Source organism: Triturus cristatus, chromosome 7 (assembly GCF_964204655.1).
Source record: "Triturus cristatus chromosome 7, aTriCri1.1, whole genome shotgun sequence".
NCBI classification, from domain to species: domain Eukaryota; kingdom Metazoa; phylum Chordata; class Amphibia; order Caudata; family Salamandridae; genus Triturus; species Triturus cristatus.
The window spans coordinates 24,450,552-24,468,751 of record NC_140590.1 but is presented as its reverse complement, the minus strand read 5'-3'; the positions used below and the strand labels follow the sequence as shown (position 1 = coordinate 24,468,751).

At 50.9% G+C, this 18,200-nt stretch overlaps 1 protein-coding gene across 1 annotated transcript in view; it reads left to right on the top strand.

Annotated features, from left to right (window-relative positions):
- LOC146808719 (cell adhesion molecule CEACAM21-like) overlaps positions 1-18,200 on the top strand; it is an 863,737-nt gene that overhangs the window by 601,127 nt on the left and 244,410 nt on the right. The window contains exon 5 of the mRNA XM_085614221.1: positions 17,294-17,326. Coding sequence (XP_085470347.1) covers positions 17,294-17,326 — 33 coding nt within the window. The remainder of the gene's footprint in view (positions 1-17,293; positions 17,327-18,200) is intronic.

The following is an 18,200-nucleotide window of genomic DNA, read 5'->3' as shown; positions in this document are numbered from 1 at the left end:
GAGGTAGTAATGAAGAGGGATTCTCCCTGAAGGCTCGCACAGAGGGAGCCTGTAAGGGAGTGCGTTTCAGAGTCCGGGGTCAGGTGGAGTTAGTAATGAAGAGGGATTCTCCCTGAAGGCTCGCACAGAGGGAGCCTGTAAGGGAGTGCGTTTCAGAGTCCGGGGTCAGGTGGAGGTAGTAATGAAGAGGGATTCTCCCTGAAGGCTCGCACAGAGGGAGCCTATAAGGGAGTGCGTTTCAGAGTCCGGGGTCTGGTGGAGGTAGTAATGAAGAGGGATTCTCCCTGAAGGCTCGCACAGAGGGAGCCTGTAAGGGAGTGCCTGCAGAATCAAGGGTCAGGTGGAGGTTATAATGAAGAGGGATTCTCCCTGAAGGCTCACACCGAGGGAGTTCGAGTAGTGTCACTTGCCTGATACTCCCTCCTCAGAAACCTCCTCTTCCCATCAAAGGAACATTACATGGAAAAAACAATTTTTTGAGAGTGATAATATTTAGAAAGAGATTGGGAAAAGAGTGTGTTTTACTGCTTCTTGTTAGACCAAGAAGAGATAAAGGAGGGCCCTGAAGCAGGCCTGCCTAGACATATATGCGACAAATCGAGCCTGCAGTGGCCCACCCAAATGCACCCTTGGCCCACCCAAATAAAAATTCCTGGAGCCGGGCCTGCAGTGGAATGACATGCAACGTCTGAGACGCAGAGTTGTATTGCTTCGTCTTCAAGAGTCAAGCTCCAGGCACTTTGCTTCCCCTTCCTATATGAACAGTGCTAGGTGGTTCTAATAGGTATGTAGGTGCTCACTGCTTTTGAGGGGGGACACCACAATCATCATCATAGCCCAGGGCACACTGTTTGTAGTCTTAGTCTCACGTGCATTCTGGGAGTTGTAGTGTTAGTTTGCTTCCATTAAAACAATTAGCCTTACACACTTGACTGCAATAATGGTGGGTTTAAAAGCAAGGACTTGAACCAGTGCGTGTGAGAACCTGGCCCCCTATTATGACGTTGACGTAAAGTCCAAACCCAGGAGCTAACAAGGGGTGCTATGGACCAGAATCCTGGACAATGCGGAAGTGACTGCACCCCAGACATCTGCCACAGGCAAACTCAGGCAGGTCAATCCTGATGAAATATACTGCAGGGAAATGTGCTATAAATTATGTTAAATGCGGAATTCAGCACAGAAAACGAGGCTTCCGCTTGCAATTTCTCACTTTCCAGCTGAAAACTCAGAATATGAGCCATTTATGTACCCCGTAATTACCGCGCCCTTAGGGATCGGTATATACGGAGAGCAGTAAAATGCCTCACCGCCCACTTCGTCATCAGGGCCACTTTGTGAGGTTTGCAACATATTTTTGTTTTACTCGCCAAAGCAGTGACATTCCAATCACCACACGGGCGACACCAGCCCTGTTGCAGGCAGGCCTCGCTGTGGAAACAGGGCACTGCAGACGCTGGGCTCGACAGAGGTCACCTCCGCCCGCAGGCCCCGGGGAAGCTGGAGCGGAGCTGAGTCAATGCAGGACACTGCGAACGCCAGGCTCGACAGAGGCCGCCTCCGCCCGCAGGCCCCGGGGAAGCTGGAGCGGAGCTGAGTCAATACAGTACACTGCGGACGCCGGGCTCGACAGAGGCCACCTCTGCCCGCAGGCCCCGGGGAGGCTGGAGCGGAGCTGAGTCAATGCAGGACACTGCGAACGCCAGGCTCGACAGAGGCCACCTCCGCCCGCAGGCCCCGGGGAAGCTGGAGCGGAGCTGAGTCAATACAGGACACTGCGGACGCCGGGCTCGACAGAGGCTACCTCCGCCCGCAGGCCCCGGGGAGGCTGGAGCGGCGCTGAGTCAATGCAGGTTCTCATCCAGGGGATACTCATCAATAGTCATAATCTATGAATAATCCCCGCCCATGTGCGGGATCCCGGAGCATATAGAAAATACATATATATAAATATATATATATATACATATGTGAAAACATATAAATGCAGCCTAATAATGTTCAAAACATGGCAATGCTGTAAATTACATATTTTTGCATAGTAGTGCCCCCGTAACCCGTAAGGAAAAAAGGAAGCATCAGGCAAATTATAACACAGCACTGCTTTATTGCCATAAAGCAACATGTAATTGTAGGCATTCGCCAGTAGGCTGCAGTAGAGTATCAAGAATCCAAGAAAAACTGACACCTTGCCTTTAAGGCATTAGAGTAGGGGGACCGTGCCTTTAAGGCCTGCCCGTGACCCCCTGCTCCCATGATGCACTACAGGTGACAGTTGGGCCAGTTCTTTTTTCCGGCTCCTTCTGTGAGGATCCTGGAGCTTGAGCTCTTCAGTTTTTTGACTGAAATTTGGAATTACAGCTTTTTCTAGCTTTTTTCGACGTTTTCTGGCTTATAAGGGCTAATTCTGCTGGTTCCAGTGAATTTTCCAATTTTTTTCCAGTCAGAATGTCTCCTTTATTTAGGAAATGCCCTTCTTGTGGTAATAAAATGGCACTGGTGGATCCACACTCGGTGTGTATTGTGTGTTTACCATCAAAACACGATCCTGACCAGTGTCCCCACTGCCAGAAGTTCTCAAAGCGCACTCTGAGGGACAGAGAGCGCATTAAACTGCATGCAAGACTGGAGAAGGAACGAAGCCGTCGTGAAGGCGAGCATTCCTCATCAAGACCACCTTCTTCAGCTACGCAAGTACAGAAACGGCGACATACCAGCTCCCCGGGCTCCAAGAAGACCAGGAGTCCAAGAGGTTCGCCGTCGACGTCGAGGATGCCGGCGAAGAGGCAGAGAACTTCGGCGTCAAGGGATTCATCCCACCATCAAGAGTCTCCGCCGCGCAAAAGTAAGTCGGCGTCGAGAGGCGGCCCTTCGGGCTCGAAGGCTGCTAGTCTGGTGACATCTGATCTGTCTCCGTCGACGTCGAGGCTTCCGTCGACGTCGAGACACTCTCCGCCACCCTCGAGGGGGTCGACGTCGAGAGATGCGGCGACGTACATTCCGCCGCGAGTGGGCCGGTCGCCGTCGATGGTTACCCCCACTCGGCGACATAGAAGGTCGACGTCGAGAGGAAGATCGACGTCAAGAAGTCGACGTCGAGAGAGGTCGCCGTCAAGATCACCACGTCGACGTCGAGAGAGGTCGACGTCGAAGTCGCCCAGTCGACGTCGAGAGAGGTCGACGTCGAAGTCGCCCAGTCGACGTCGAGAGAGGTCGACGTCGAAGTCGCCCAGTCGACGTCGAGAGAGGTCGACGTCGAAGTCGCCCAGTCGACGTCGAGAGAGGTCGACGTCGAAGCCGCCCAGTCGACGGCGAGAGAGGTCGACGTCGAAGACACGGCCGACGTCGAGGTCATCTAGCCGACGTCAGGTGCCAGAGAAGAGGAGATCGACATCGAGGTCTCCACGACCGGCGTCGAGACCAGAACGGCATACCTCACACTTGCCGATGGTGACGCAGACGTCGTCGACGTCAAGGGATTCGACGTCGAGGGCGAAGACTGGACCGCCCGCGGAGAGGTCCCCAGGAGAACAGTCATCATCTCCGGGACTGCACATCGTGCAAATATCTCCAGAAAGATCAGCGGTTTGGACTGTCACCGCGCTGGTTACGAGATGTGGGCGCTGCCGCATGTCGGAGTCCGGGATCGGACTACTCCCGCATGTATTCCCCACCGCGCAGGAGTAAATCGCCTCCGAGGGATCCACGGCCAATTTCACCACGCCGGTCTCGTTCCAGGGACCGTCGCACCGCGCCAAAACGTCCAAGATCTCCGTCCAAGCGCAGATCAGGATCAAGGGCTTACCAAAGCGAACGCTCCCACAAGAGGCGACGCACCGGGTCGTCCACTGGGACTGCATCCACAAGATCCTCAGTCCGGGACTACTCACCTACTTTTTCATCCACGCCTCCATCGCGAGTGTCCCCGGTGGATGACATTATAACTTTCTCGGACGTCCTGGGTAGAGGGGCGCAAAAGTTGAACATCGCACTGCACGCCCCTCAGGCACCCACTTCTGTGATCTTTGACACTTTACACCATCGGTCAGCTCCCAGACCTCTGCTCCCGTTGGTGCCAGGATTGTTAGAACCAGCGATGGCCACGTTCCTTACACCGGCTACAGCGGGCTCGGTCCCCTCGAGAATAGCAAAGAAGTACAAGGCTCCGGCCGAGGACCCTTTATTCTTGAGGGCGGACCCGCCAGCGGATTCGGTGATAGTGGCGGCGGCCATGAAGTCTCACTCAGCCTCAATATCTGCTTCTGTCCCCCCTGAGAAGGACAGCAAGCTGATGGACTCCTACGGCAGGAGAATGTGCAACACATCTGCCGCGCACATGAAGGTCGCTAGCGCTTCAGCCCTGCTAGGGAGGTATGATCGTTCCCTATGGGATTCCCTGGCCAGATTCGTGGAGAAATTGCCTAGGGAGGACAGGCAGGATTTCACGGAGATCCTACATGAAGGCGGACTGGTGGCCAACCAAGTAATAAGCGCAGCGGCGGATGCATCAGACCTAGCCGCGCATGGCTACTCCCATGGCATCTGCTCCCGCCGTTCGGCCTGGCTCAGATTAACAGCCCTCAAACCAGATGCGCAGAAAAGGATTCTTAACCTGCCGTTTAATGGATCATCGCTATTTGGAGCTCATGCGGACGACCAAATGAGCAAGATGAAAACGGAATTGGACACTGTAAAGGCTGTGGGACTGGAAAAACGCAAAGAGTTCCGCAAGCGCTTTCGCCAGGGCGATAAACGTGCCTTTCACCAGCGCGTTCAAACGCCCCAATGGTCCTCTCAAAACCAACAGAGGTCCCAGTTTCAGCAAAGGGGCCGGGGCAGAGGAAGAGGAAATGCTAAACAGCAGCAGTCCTCTAACAAGCAACCTCCCAAGCAGTGAAAACTTACTTCCTCCGCACTCGTTCGCCACTCCGGTGGGAGGAAGTGTCACCGCTCACCTGGCAGAGTGGAATACAATTACAAACGACAAATGGGTGCTGAGTATTGTAGAGCGTGGCTACTTGCTGAGGTTCAAATCTCCCCCTCCGCAGGTACCCCCACGGAAACAGCCACTCCCTCTCAGCCAAAACAAGCTTTTAAAGGACGAAGTTGCCACTCTCCTCTCCAAAAACGCCATAGAGGAAGTTCCAAACAGGCAGAGAAATCGGGGAGTGTACTCCCGGTATTTTCTTGTTCAGAAAAGAGGAGCGATCGGAGACTACAGACCCATCCTCGATCTCCGCCTACTCAACAGATTTCTCAGAAGGGAAAAATTCAGGATGCTAGCACTGCACCAGATCTTCCCACATCTACACCAAGGGGACTGGATGTGTGCCATCGATTTACAGGATGCATACTTCCACATTCCTGTCTCAGCGAAACATCGGAAGTTTCTCAGATTTCGCATCTTTCACCAACATTATCAATACAAGGTCCTGCCATTCGGCCTCAAGTCCGCGCCACGAACGTTCTCAAAGTGCATGGCGGTGGTGGCTGCATTTCTCCGCAAACGGAAGATATTCGTCTACCCATATCTAGACGACTGGCTCTTAAAAAGTTCCACCCCGGTTCAACTCCAGAGTCATCTCTCGTTCTGCCTAAACCTTCTACACTCGTTGGGCCTTCAGGTCAACTACCGGAAGTCGATCCTCAATCCAACTCAACGGATCCACTACCTGGGCGCCTCTCTAGACTCCTCAAGCGCAAGCGTGTGTCCTTCGGAGGAGAGGTTATCCTCCATGCTGCAAAAAAGCTGCACGCTTCTCAGCACGGAATATCCCACAGCCAGACAAGTGTCATCTCTCCTGGGATCCATGGCCTCGTGCATCTACATCGTGCCCAACGCACGTCTGCACATGCGTCCTCTGCAACAAGACCTAGAGGATCAGTGGTCGCAGAGGACCGGCCGCTGGGAAGATCACATTACCCTTCATCAAGCCGCCAAAGATTCCATCCGGTGGTGGATGAAGCGCTCCCATCTGCTTCACGGCGTCCCATTCCATCAGGCGCCTCCGACACAGACGGTGGTCACAGACGCCTCCATGCAGGGCTGGGGGGCTCATATGGGCCGGCTTCAAGTACAAGGTCTCTGGTCCGCTACCGAGCAGAGCGATCACATCAACTTCTTGGAGCTACGAGCAGTCCATCTCGCTCTCAAGTCCCTGTACCCATCCCTGCAGACCGACTATGTTCAGGTTCAGACGGACAACACCACAACTATGTTCTATCTGAACAAGCAAGGAGGGACCAGATCACGGGTCCTGTCTCTGGAGGCCCAGTCAATCTGGAAATGGCTTCTGGCGAGAAACCTGACGATCGTCGCTGTTCACCTGCCAGGGACCCTGAACGTGCAGGCGGACGGCCTCAGCAGAGACTTCGTCGAAGCGCACGACTGGGTGCTCAACGAAGGCGTCGCTCAAGACATCTTCCGCTTGTGGGGCATACCAGACATCGATCTGTTCGCAGACGCGGACAACAAAAAATGCCCCGTCTTCGCCTCCAGGTTCCCTCAACGGGGGTCGCAGGGGAACGCGCTTTTGATCAGCTGGTCGAGGACATTGCTTTACGCTTTTCCTCCTCTCCCTCTCATCCCGGCTGTGATTCAGAAGTTCTACAGGGCCAGAACTCGGATGATCCTAATAGCACCGGAGTGGCCCCGGCAGTGGTGGTACCCGGATCTACTCCAGCTGTCGGAGGTACCACAGAGGAGGTTGCCATGCCTGCCGAACTTGCTGACCAAGGACAAGGGGAGAGTGTTCCACCCCAATCTCCCCTCCCTCCGCTTGACGGCATGGCTCCTGAATTCATCCAGTACGGACATCTAGATCTTCCACCGGACTGTATGAGCATTCTTCGGGAGGCAAAGAGGCCCTCCACGAGGAAGTCGTATGGCTTTAAATGGAAAAGATTCTGCTTCTGGTGTAGAGATAACACCCTTGATCCGATCCGGGGTCAAGAACAGGTTATTCTCCCCTACTTACTGTACTTGGCGAAGTCTGGGTTAAAGTACTCTTCCATCAGAGTACACTTAGCTGCTATTACAGCCTATAGGAAGTCTCCTACCCAGACCTCATTCTTTCAGATGCCAGTGGTAAAGGATTTCTTAGAAGGGCTTAAGAAAGTTTACCCACCTGTGAGGTCTCCTTCCCCTTCCTGGGAACTGAACATCGTTCTCTCTAAACTGATGGGAGGTCCTTTTGAGCCGATTCATAAGGCCTCCTTGCAACATCTGACCTGGAAGGCTGCCTTCTTAGTAGCCATCACTTCGGCCCGTAGGGTTAGTGAAATTCAGGCCCTCTGCTGCAAGGAACCTTACACGGTGTTTCATGCTAATAGGGTGGTGCTCCGTACTCATCCGAGCTTCCTGCCCAAGGTGGTTTCGGACTTCCATATTAATCAGGTGATCACGTTGCCCACCTTCTTTCCTCAGCCGACCACACCCCCGGAGAGAGCTCTACACTCTCTTGACCTCCGGAGGGTTTTGAAATTCTATCTAGCTAAGACCCTTACTCTTAGAAAGTCAGACAGGCTCTTTGTTAACTATGGACCCACTAATACCGGGCTGGCTGCGGCCAAGAGATCTATCTCTAGATGGATTGTCTCTTGTATAGCTTTGGCTTACCAACTGTCCCACAAAGTTCTGCAGGGTAAACCTAGAGCACACTCTACTCGGGGGAAGGCTTCTACGGTAGCACTCCTTCGCAACGTTCCCATGTCTGAGATCTGTAAAGCGGCTACATGGCGCTCAGTCCATACTTTCACGCGCCATTATTGCCTAGATTCAGACGCACAGGCCGACGCCCAGGTGGGGCAGGCCTCTTTGAGGAACCTATTTGCATAACTGTAATACAAGAAGTGTCTTTTAATGTATGTTTTAACTGCTTTGTTGCTCGTCCGCGAGACTTTGGGTATGGGCTTGCTACTCTATTCATAGATTATGACTATTGATGAGTATCCCCTGGATGAGAAGGATTAGTTACTTACCTGTAATCCTAGTTCTCATCCAGGGGTATACTCATCAAAGTCATAAGCGACCCACCCACCTCCCCGGACGAGCAATGTTTTCTCTTTAAATAAGTGATGTATGGAAGGCAGATCTACTCAGGTGCGGAGGCACCGCCAAAAAGAACTGGCCCAACTGTCACCTGTAGTGCATCATGGGAGCAGGGGGTCACGGGCAGGCCTTAAAGGCACGGTCCCCCTACTCTAATGCCTTAAAGGCAAGGTGTCAGTTTTTCTTGGATTCTTGATACTCTACTGCAGCCTACTGGCGAATGCCTACAATTACATGTTGCTTTATGGCAATAAAGCAGTGCTGTGTTATAATTTGCCTGATGCTTCCTTTTTTCCTTACGGGTTACGGGGGCACTACTATGCAAAAATATGTAATTTACAGCATTGCCATGTTTTGAACATTATTAGGCTGCATTTATATGTTTTCACATATGTATATATATATATATTTATATATATGTATTTTCTATATGCTCCGGGATCCCGCACATGGGCGGGGATTATTCATAGATTATGACTTTGATGAGTATACCCCTGGATGAGAACTAGGATTACAGGTAAGTAACTAATCCACACTGCAGACGCCGGGCTCGACAGAGGCCACCTCTGCCCGCAGGCCCCGGGGAGGCTGGAGCGGTGCTGAGTCAATGCAGGACACTGCAGACGCCGGGCTCGACAGAGGCCACCTCTGCCCGCAGGCCCCGTGGAGGCTGGAGCAGCGCTGAGTCAATGCAGGACACTGCAGACGCTGGGCTCGACAGAGGCCACCTCCGCCCGCAGGCCCCGGGGAAGCTGGAGCAGAGCTGAGTCAATGTAGGACACTGCGGACGCCGGGCTCGACAGAAGCCACCTCTGCCCACAGGCCCCAGGGAGGCTGGAGCGGCTCTGAGCCAATGCAGGACACTGCAGACGCCGGGCTCGACAGAGGCCACCTCTGCCCGCAGGCCCCGTGGAGGCAGGAGCGGCGCTGAGTCAATGCAGGACACTGCAGACGCCGGGCTCGACAGAGGCCACCTCTGCCCGCAGGCCCCGTGGAGGCAGGAGCGGCGCTGAGTCAATGCAGGACACTGCAGACGCTGGGCTCGACAGAGGCCACCTCCGCCCGCAGGCCCCGGGGAAGCTGGAGCAGAGCTGAGTCAATGCAGGACACTGCGGACGCCGGGCTCGACAGAAGCCACCTCTGCCCGCAGGCCCGGGGGAGGCTGGAGCGGCGCTGAGCCAATGCAGGACACTGCAGACGCCGGGCTCGACAGAGGCCACCTCCGCCCGCAGGCCCCGTGGAGGCAGGAGCGGCGCTGAGTCAATGCAGGACACTGCAGACGCCGGGCTCGACAGAGGCCACCTCTGCCCGCAGGCCCCGTGGAGGCAGGAGCGGCGCTGAGTCAATGCAGGACACTGCAGACGCTGGGCTCGACAGAGGCCACCTCCGCCCGCAGGCCCCGGGGAAGCTGGAGCAGAGCTGAGTCAATGCAGGACACTGCGGACGCCGGGCTCGACAGAAGCCACCTCTGCCCGCAGGCCCGGGGGAGGCTGGAGCAGCGCTGAGCCAATGTAGGACACTGCAGACGCCGGGCTCGATAGAGGCCACCTCCGCCCGCAGGCCCCGGGGAGGCTGGAGCGGCTCTGAGCCAATGCAGGACACTGCGAACGCCGGGCTCGACAGAAGCCACCTCTGCCCGCAGGCCCCGGGGAGGCTGGAGCGGCGCTGAGCCAATGCAGGACACTGCAGACGCCGGGCTCGACAGAAGCCACCTCTGCCCGCAGGCCCGGGGGAGGCTGGAGCGGCGCTGAGCCAATGCAGGACACTGCAGACGCCGGGCTCGACAGAAGCCACCTCTGCCCGCAGGCCCGGGGGAGGCTGGAGCGGCGCTGAGCCAATGCAGGACACTGCAGACGCCGGGCTCGACAGAGGCCACCTCCGCCCGCAGGCCCCGGGGAGGCTGGAGCGGCGCTGAGCCAATGCAGGACACTGCAGACGCCGGGCTCGACAGAGGCCACCTCCGCCCGCAGGCCCCGGGGAGGCTGGAGGGTTACGCTCACGCTGCATGGTTCGGACACAGCAGGCAGGGCCGGACTGGCCGTAGCGGGCACCGGGCATTCCCCCGGTGCGCCACACGGGTGGGGGCCAGTTTTTGGCCCCTGGGGGCCGTTTTTGTTATAGGGCCGTTTTTGCAGCATAGCTGCAAAATCGGCCCTGTAACAAAATCGGCCGAAAACCGGCCCTGGCAAAGAGCTCGGCGGCAACCCCAGCCCCCAGGAGGGCCTGCCGAGCACTTAGCCAGGGCCGGTTTTGGTTCCCAGTCCGGCCCTGGCAGCAGGGCTCGCATTTGTTGAGGGCGAGGAATGTTCTGAATGAATGCACATTAGAAATGCAGCATGGAAAATACCTTGTGCACCAACAAGCACTGCAATTGCACTCTGTTGCTGAATAGCGTTAACGAGCGTAGGGCAGGCAGGAACTAACTTCACAGTGTCATGTCGCTTGTTCGTAATGAGTGTGGTGTGGTGTTACACTGGCCTCTGGTGCATAGATATTCAAACCACCTGTTACAAAGTGCACGGTGCCGTCACCGTAGCAGTAATAAAGTTAAAGTATTGTTAGTTATACTTAAAAAGCAGCTGCATTTTAGCCTTACGTTTTAATTGTTTAACTTTCCCCAAAAAGTTTTCTATAGCTCTACGTCCAACAATAAAGGGTAGCATTAGAAGCGATATTCAGGATGCAACTGGAACTTCCACCAGGCTTTTCTGGCTCCTTCCAAACCACACACCTGTCAAAAACACTGCACTCCTGCGACTTCATACACCGACGAGAACACCAGGCACCCACCCCACAGGGCCGTGTGGCACGGTCTGAAGTGAAGAGGGTGAGAGCGAAACAAAAGCAGACGCCTCTGCTGTCAGTTCCGACTGATATTTGTGGCCTTTTATTGGCCCACCGGGCTATCGTGTGACAGCTCATCCGGGCGGACTAGCTTTTACTGCCTCTGCGTCAGCCACTTTTTAAAAACACTCTTCTAAACTGAATTTTCAGAATTTCTTCTAGTGAAATGGGAAACGAGCGAAGACGTGGTGCAACTGTTATAATTAAGTCGTGGTTTTATAGCGCCTACTTCAGCAGTCAAGTAGCTATATGGGGTTGCACTACTCGTATGACGATCTGTAGGTGGGCGCAGCCCCAACACGGTTGGAACCCAAGACCTTCAGGTTGCAAACAGACCTCAGTCGCGATCACTTAACCAACAGGTGCGTGTGCTTTATCGGCATCAAAAACACAATACAACCCCCACCCCCGCTGTGCTCTACAAATGCAAGGCTTACTTTCGGGCACCTCGTGCCTGGGGACCACGCTGCTTCGTGTTACAATCTAAGCCCCTCGTTCACTTTCCCAACTCTGTGCACTGTTTTGCCCGCGGGAGTTGTGTAAATCAGCGTATAACCTCGATGCATCCGAACACAAAATAAATTATGCAGCGTGGCTGCGGCGTGAACCCCTCGGCGCTCGGCCGCAACAACCTTGCATTTCCGCCCTGCACACGCGGAGGTTCCTCCGAAGCGCAGCACAACGCAGACACGTGGATTTCTTAACAACCTCGGATATGAACTGTCAAAAAATAGTTTCTTCAGAGGGTGCGTGTCCCTCATGTAGAACACAAACACAATTACTTCTGTTGGTGCAGCAGGTGCGGTAGCACCACAGCCCAAAACCCTGATTTTTGCCAGTTTAAACAGCATCCAGGAAGGGGGGGTGGGCTTTTCGTTCCTTGCACTAGGACCCATGACACACTGGCCTCGCCACTGAATACAAAAATTACCACAAGTTGCCCACCGCCAGAAACTCCAAACTGTCTCCACCTCTACATGAGCAACTTGCCTGCCTCATTTTGGATACGAATGAATAACGCACCTTCCATTCTAGCATCTTTTCTCGATGTCTTTTGTTGGTGTTTGTCTACACCACTCTTAGACGTCCTACATTTTGTCTTTTAGCTCTATATCAACCTGCATAAACAAATACACTGCCCTGCACAATTACCCATTACCCCAGTAAGTAGAAACAAGCGCGCTCGCCTGGCGGCAAAAGTGAAAGCATTTCCCTTGTGGGAGCGAGCAGCACCAGGAGCGATAATTGCTAACACATGGCGCCAAAGCTAGCTCCGGCAAGGGAATCGCCAAACGTGCACGTGTTGCCATTGAAAGCAATGCAACGCGTGCACATTTTTGCCTGCAAAGCTGTGTCGATTACAAAAGGTCTTTTTCCTAAGCAGTGCATGCGCCCTGTGTAGGCGAGACCTAAAAACGTTCTCACACACTGATATTCTTATAAATTCAATGATAAAAGCTGTTGGTACTTTGTGCAGCCTTGGTCTTGTTTCTAGCAAACCATCTAAAATCATGAGTATATCATTTTGAGGGATGTTTGTATATAGACTTTCAATATCTAATGAGAATAATAATTCATGGGCGGGATCAAACTGATGATTTTCTACAATAGTGATGACGGCAACGGTGTCTCTAATATAAGACAGTTGATTTACAGCAAAAGGGCGTATAAAAAAGTCAGCATTTTGTGCCAAAGGCTTCAAGATCGAATTACACCCTGACACAATAGGACGTCCAGGTGGTTTAGAAACATCCTTATGTACTTTTGGCAAGTATAAATTGCCAGCACAGTAGGTGATTTGTTGATGAGAAAGGAAGCCTCCTTTTCACTCAACCAGCCGCCATCAAAACCCTCTCGACTCAAGTTCAAAATGATATTAGCCAGTCTGATGGTAGGATTGCTGGTAAGTTTTCTGTAATGTTCATTGACAGAAAGTTGTTTTAGTAGTTCCAGTCTATATGCTTCTTTGTCCCAAAGCACTATTCCCCCACCTTTGTCAGCCGGTTTTATTGTGACATCAGGGAGAGACTGTAGATTTTGTAGTGCTTTTTGCTTGTCCTTGGAAAAATTCGGGGTAAAGGGAATTTTTCCTTTAAATAGATTTTCTATTACAGTCATGATAGCTATTACTTCTTTCACAACCATTGTCTTTGCTGGAAAGAATGTACATGGATTGCGTAACCCAGTCGTATCATGGAATGGAATAGATATATTATTAGCAAAGAAACTTTTCACTCTAATTGAACAGAAAAAGTTATACATTTTAAGTTTTGTTTGAAAGAGGTATTTTTTTTATGTTGGTACAAAGATAAACCCGCAGAGAGCAGAGCAATCTCTGCCTCTGAGAAGATATGGATTTGCAGGATGGTGCATTAGGACACAGAGTTTGAAGTTTATTTATTTAATTTTAAAAGTTTTGTATAGCGCGTACATGACCCAAGTGGGTATCAGAGCACTTTACATACGAGTTGCGGAAGACATAGGTAGATAGTTGAGGGAGAAAAGTAATGATATATAGAAATAACATCAAGTACAAAATGACATATTAGAGGCCGGCAATGGGGCCGTACCATTTGCCAGGTAGCAAATGAATCTGCTGTACACGATAGGACACAAAAAGAGAAAAGCTTCTAGCTTCGCGCAGTGCGCATCAGTAGAGCTTTCATTCCCTTTTGAAGGCAAGTGTTGAAGGAACCAGTCTTGGTTCCACAGGAAGGGAGTTCCAGATTCTCGGGGCAACACCTGAGAATGTACGATTGTTGGTTTTAATTTTTTTTTATTTCTTCGGCTTGAGCAGCATGGTACTGGAGCTCCTTGAGGAACGGGCGCCATATGTTATGTGACCATCTTGCCTACAGATGAAAGCATGCCCCCAAATGTGAACTTTCTATTAGGATTGTGATGTGGAGATGCAAACTTGAACATGCAGTGGGGATCAGTCAAAGATAAGGCAAATATGAATATGCAAATATTAAAATGCAAAAAGGAGTGGCAAGAGAACATAGACTTTAGTGCCGATATCACCAGTAACACTGGTAGATACTGCTTAGCGCACGATGAATGAAATACGTTTGGTGGAAAAACTTTTTTACCTGGGTTTGCCAACATTCCTCAGTAGACTCTAGCTGACTGGAACCTGTGGTGGTGATGAGATGAAATAAAGAACTCTTCTGCACTTACCTGTGTCATGTCTTCTTGCATCAATACTGCTTAGCATACGATGAATTAAATAACTCAGTCAACACATAGTTTGGTAGAAAAACTATTTTGCTGCAGGTTTATTTCAGGGAATAAAATATGCTAACTGCTGGGTTAATTTATGGGTGATCCAAGGGCAGGCAGTGCTGAGTAACAATTCTGCCCACCAGCCTGATGAGCCGAATTACACAATGGGGCAACTCATTTGTTGTTTAAATTTTGATTGGGGAGTTTTCTTCCCTTAAAGACCATGGGCCACCAGTCCAGGAGTAGAGCTCATGCATTTGAAAGTAGAGAGTCACCAGGCAAGCAACTGGTTGCCCAGGCTTGCAACAGACCAAGGAACTAATGGTGTGCCGTCTCTTACATTTCAGCGCCCTGCCGTTAAGACTGCCAAGTTTTGGCATAGAGCCCCCCTGCTGTGCTATCTAAGATGGTACCCTTATGTACCACCTATCACCCTCTAACTCCACCTGTATTACTAAGAAACTATTAAACAAGCTCAGAATAAGACAGAGCCCACCACTCCAGGCCACTGGGTACGGGATAGGGAAGGTGACAGTGTCCAATGGGGAGGACAAAGTGGACAGGTATAAATACCTGGGCTACAGCCCGCACAGTGCTAGAAGTCACACAGGGAGAGCACGCCAGATGTGGAGGACTCGTCAGAGGGTCCTGATAAAAGACCTAAGGGGGAGTGTGCCACTATGCAGCACTAAGAGGCCCCAGGCAGCCGCAGTCACGTTTATTATTTGTTTGCATATTTATATACCGCGAACTCGACCCGAAGGTATTGGAGCGCTTTACATAGCACCGTATTTACATTACACATTCAGGCACAGGGAGATTAAGTGATTTGCCCAGAATCACAGCATGTGGACGCGACCTCGAGGCTCGAACTCTGGTTTCCAGCACCAAAGTCGGCAGTTTAAGCCGACGGGCCACATCCTCTCCCCGCTGAGACCGGCACTCGGACAGGCAAAGTGAAACACATTTACCTTGTGTCCGGTTTCGGCACTCTTTTACATACAGTGTCAGTCCCGCCCTGACCTTCTCTTTGTGTCCGGCCAGCTCTGGTGCAGCTGGGCTGCTGGACTCTGCTATGCCTTGTGTTTCTTCAACGGTTTCAACTGTAATTTAGCCTAAACCAAGAAGGCTGCCATCCATCCTCTTTCAATGACTCTTTACCTATTCATCATGGCTGTGATTGTTTTCAGTTTCTGTGGGTCATTTTCTGTTTTCATAGTGATATAAGGAGCAGGTCAGAGCCTATCATCGCGTGGCAGCGCCGTTGGCATTCTTTCATCTGGTCTGCTTCAGGTCAGTTACAGACAGTGCTTTGGTCGTGTTCCAGGTCAAAGGTGCTGGTTCACTTGAGCCAGATTCTTCAGCAAGTCAGTGTCCAGAATGTATCCAGTGGAGAATGTTATGCCAATAGCTTTTCCCCTAGAAGACAATGTTTCCTCTGTTAAGGCATCTGGTCCTTTACACTTCAGAGTATGGGAATAAGGTGGCACCGAGAGGCATCGGCCTTCCCTCAGAGTCTCAAGAACCAAGTTACCAGAGCTTCATGTCCTCCTCCTGGCCAGAGCTCATAGTGTCATACACCAGTGGTGTGTGTGATGGTGAGCTGGAAAGACTCCCCACTGTCCTTGGATTTTGTGGATGGCATAGCCTTAACCTGGCAGATGCAGAGTAAAACTGTGATATTGGGTGTACAAGCATCAAGGAGTTCAGCATCATTGAATATGAATTGAGAATGTAAGCAGTACAGGCATGATTTAGGGCCCTATTTAGAGTTTGATGGATTGAGTAAAGGCAGCCTGCTTGCCAAAGGACCTTATGTCCTCCTCCCGGTCTTTACTCCACCCGCCAAATTGAGAGGGAAATGTAGGAAAATTTAGAGTTCACAGCGGGTCCTGCAGTGAACTCTGGGTTTGTATGAACTGTTGTCCCTGCAATTTAAATAAGGACATGTAAATGTATGGTGTGCATCCACCCTTGGTAATGGACGCATACACAAAACGTTAAAAAAGTTTTACTTTTCTAAAAACAAACTCCCAAAGTAAAAACTAATGTCCAAAACATGATTATAGTTTTCTCCAATGGCGTTGGACTCATTTTGTTATTTTTTACTGTCACTCGCTGTATGGATATAAAAAAACACATGATTCAACCACCCACTATAAATAGAGTGGAGTGTCGGATTTCCCATGCTCTTGTAGACCGACGGAGGAAGGTTTAGTCAATGGAGGCAATTTTACTCTGTCACCGAAACCTTGGTGGCCTGCCTGACTCAAACGTGGACGGGTGAACCTAGAGGTTGGCAGAGAGGGTACTCGATGGCCATTGCGATGGAGTACCATGTCTGCCAGATTCTAAATCAGGCCCTTTGTATCTAAGTTGCTGAACTTGGAACCTTAAGACTTGGGTTCTCCTTTCAGCATTGGTACTTTGACAGCTGTGTTTATCTCTCTCTGCTTGAAATCGTAACAATGTGTTAAGTCAGAAAGGACAAATGTTATTATGTATTTGAAAATTACAAGTAATACACTCTCATTAAGTTTTTTCACTCTTTAAAAATCACCTTCATCACTGCTCGATGGTTCTCCCTCAGTGCCTACAATGCAATAAACTGAATGATTATTTTGAGCTCCTGCCACTGGGGCAAGCGGATAAGGGGCTGGAGAGGATGACGCTCTCTAAGGTGTCTCCTCCACGGAGAGGAAGATGAAGGAATGTGGTCATCTGTTTGCCAGGTAGAGGCAATGTTATAACAGAACTACTATCTAAAGGATGCAGTCCTGTGGAACAAAGTTTAAGAGACTGCTGCAAGGACCTGTGCCTCATGATAATGTCAGGTTCCACTGGAGCCTTTCACTTCCCCTCCAGTGGCCTGGATATGTGAGAGGGAAACAAAAGCAAACAAGAAGATTTTGAGAGGGCGGAGGTTAGACTAGGATTAGAAAACAACAGGAAGCAAAGAAGAGTCTCAAGAATGCGCGAGGGTAGGAGAACAAAGTTAGAGCTGCCCCTCCTCAGCGAGTTATAATTGATGACGCAAAGGTCAGTTCATTCTTGTACCATCCGTCCAGCCATGGGACCTCCAGGACAGGATGCTCTATTGATGTCAGATGTTCTCTTCCTGTTTTATACTTAAATCATCAGATGTGCTAAGTCTTTTCCTTCTCTCTCCTGCAGAACCAAGCCTCTGCTGCAGACTCAGTGTACATGGTAAGTACATAACACAGTACAAGGATCCGACCTTGTGACATTACATGATTTTGTCTTAGAGTCATTATTGTATATCACCTTAGAGGCAGGAAGCACATCCCTGGCACAGGAAGTGGAGATGTCCTTCCTGTGTGCAGGAGACTTGTCTGCCTGAGGGAGAGAGAAACAGGAAACAGAGGCAGGGCAGATGTTCTTGGTCCTCAGCTTTGAAAGTTACTGAGGGAGAGGAGGAGTCTCAGGGAGGAGAACATCAGCAGAGCATAGATGAAGAGCTGATTCAAACTGACCAACAGGAGCCAAGGAGAAATGATTTAGAATGATAATAATAATACGTATTATTATAGTTTTTATTATTATTATTAATTTTAATATAATTCTTCATAGTGCACTTCTTCCATTTCATAGCAGATGTTGGTATCAGTAGTTGTTCTTGATTTATGGGTGTAGAAAGGATAAATGGCAAAGTCTGCTGAATTTAAACTCATGATCTGGTGACGTCAGCAGATAAAAAGGTAAACTCGTACAATTCATGGTCATCAGATTTCCTGAATGCTGATATAGTGTGTGTCCACCTGACAGACTGCTAGTGAGCACCTTAGTCGATGCTGAATGAGGACCTGTCCGTTGTGTCATCATGTCAGGTGTTTCTTTTTAAATTTTGTAAAACAAAAGCTTGAATGTTTGTGACACACTGGGTGGTTTCTCACAAATGGCATAGGGCAGGGGGTGAAACTACCACTGATGCATCAGGTGCAGTGGCACCAGGGCCCAGAGCTCCAAGAGGTTAATTGATCCCTGACAATGCTGTATTTTACCACCCAAACAGCACCTAAGGGGCCATCTTCCTTGCTTGATTCAGGGCCCATGGCATCCT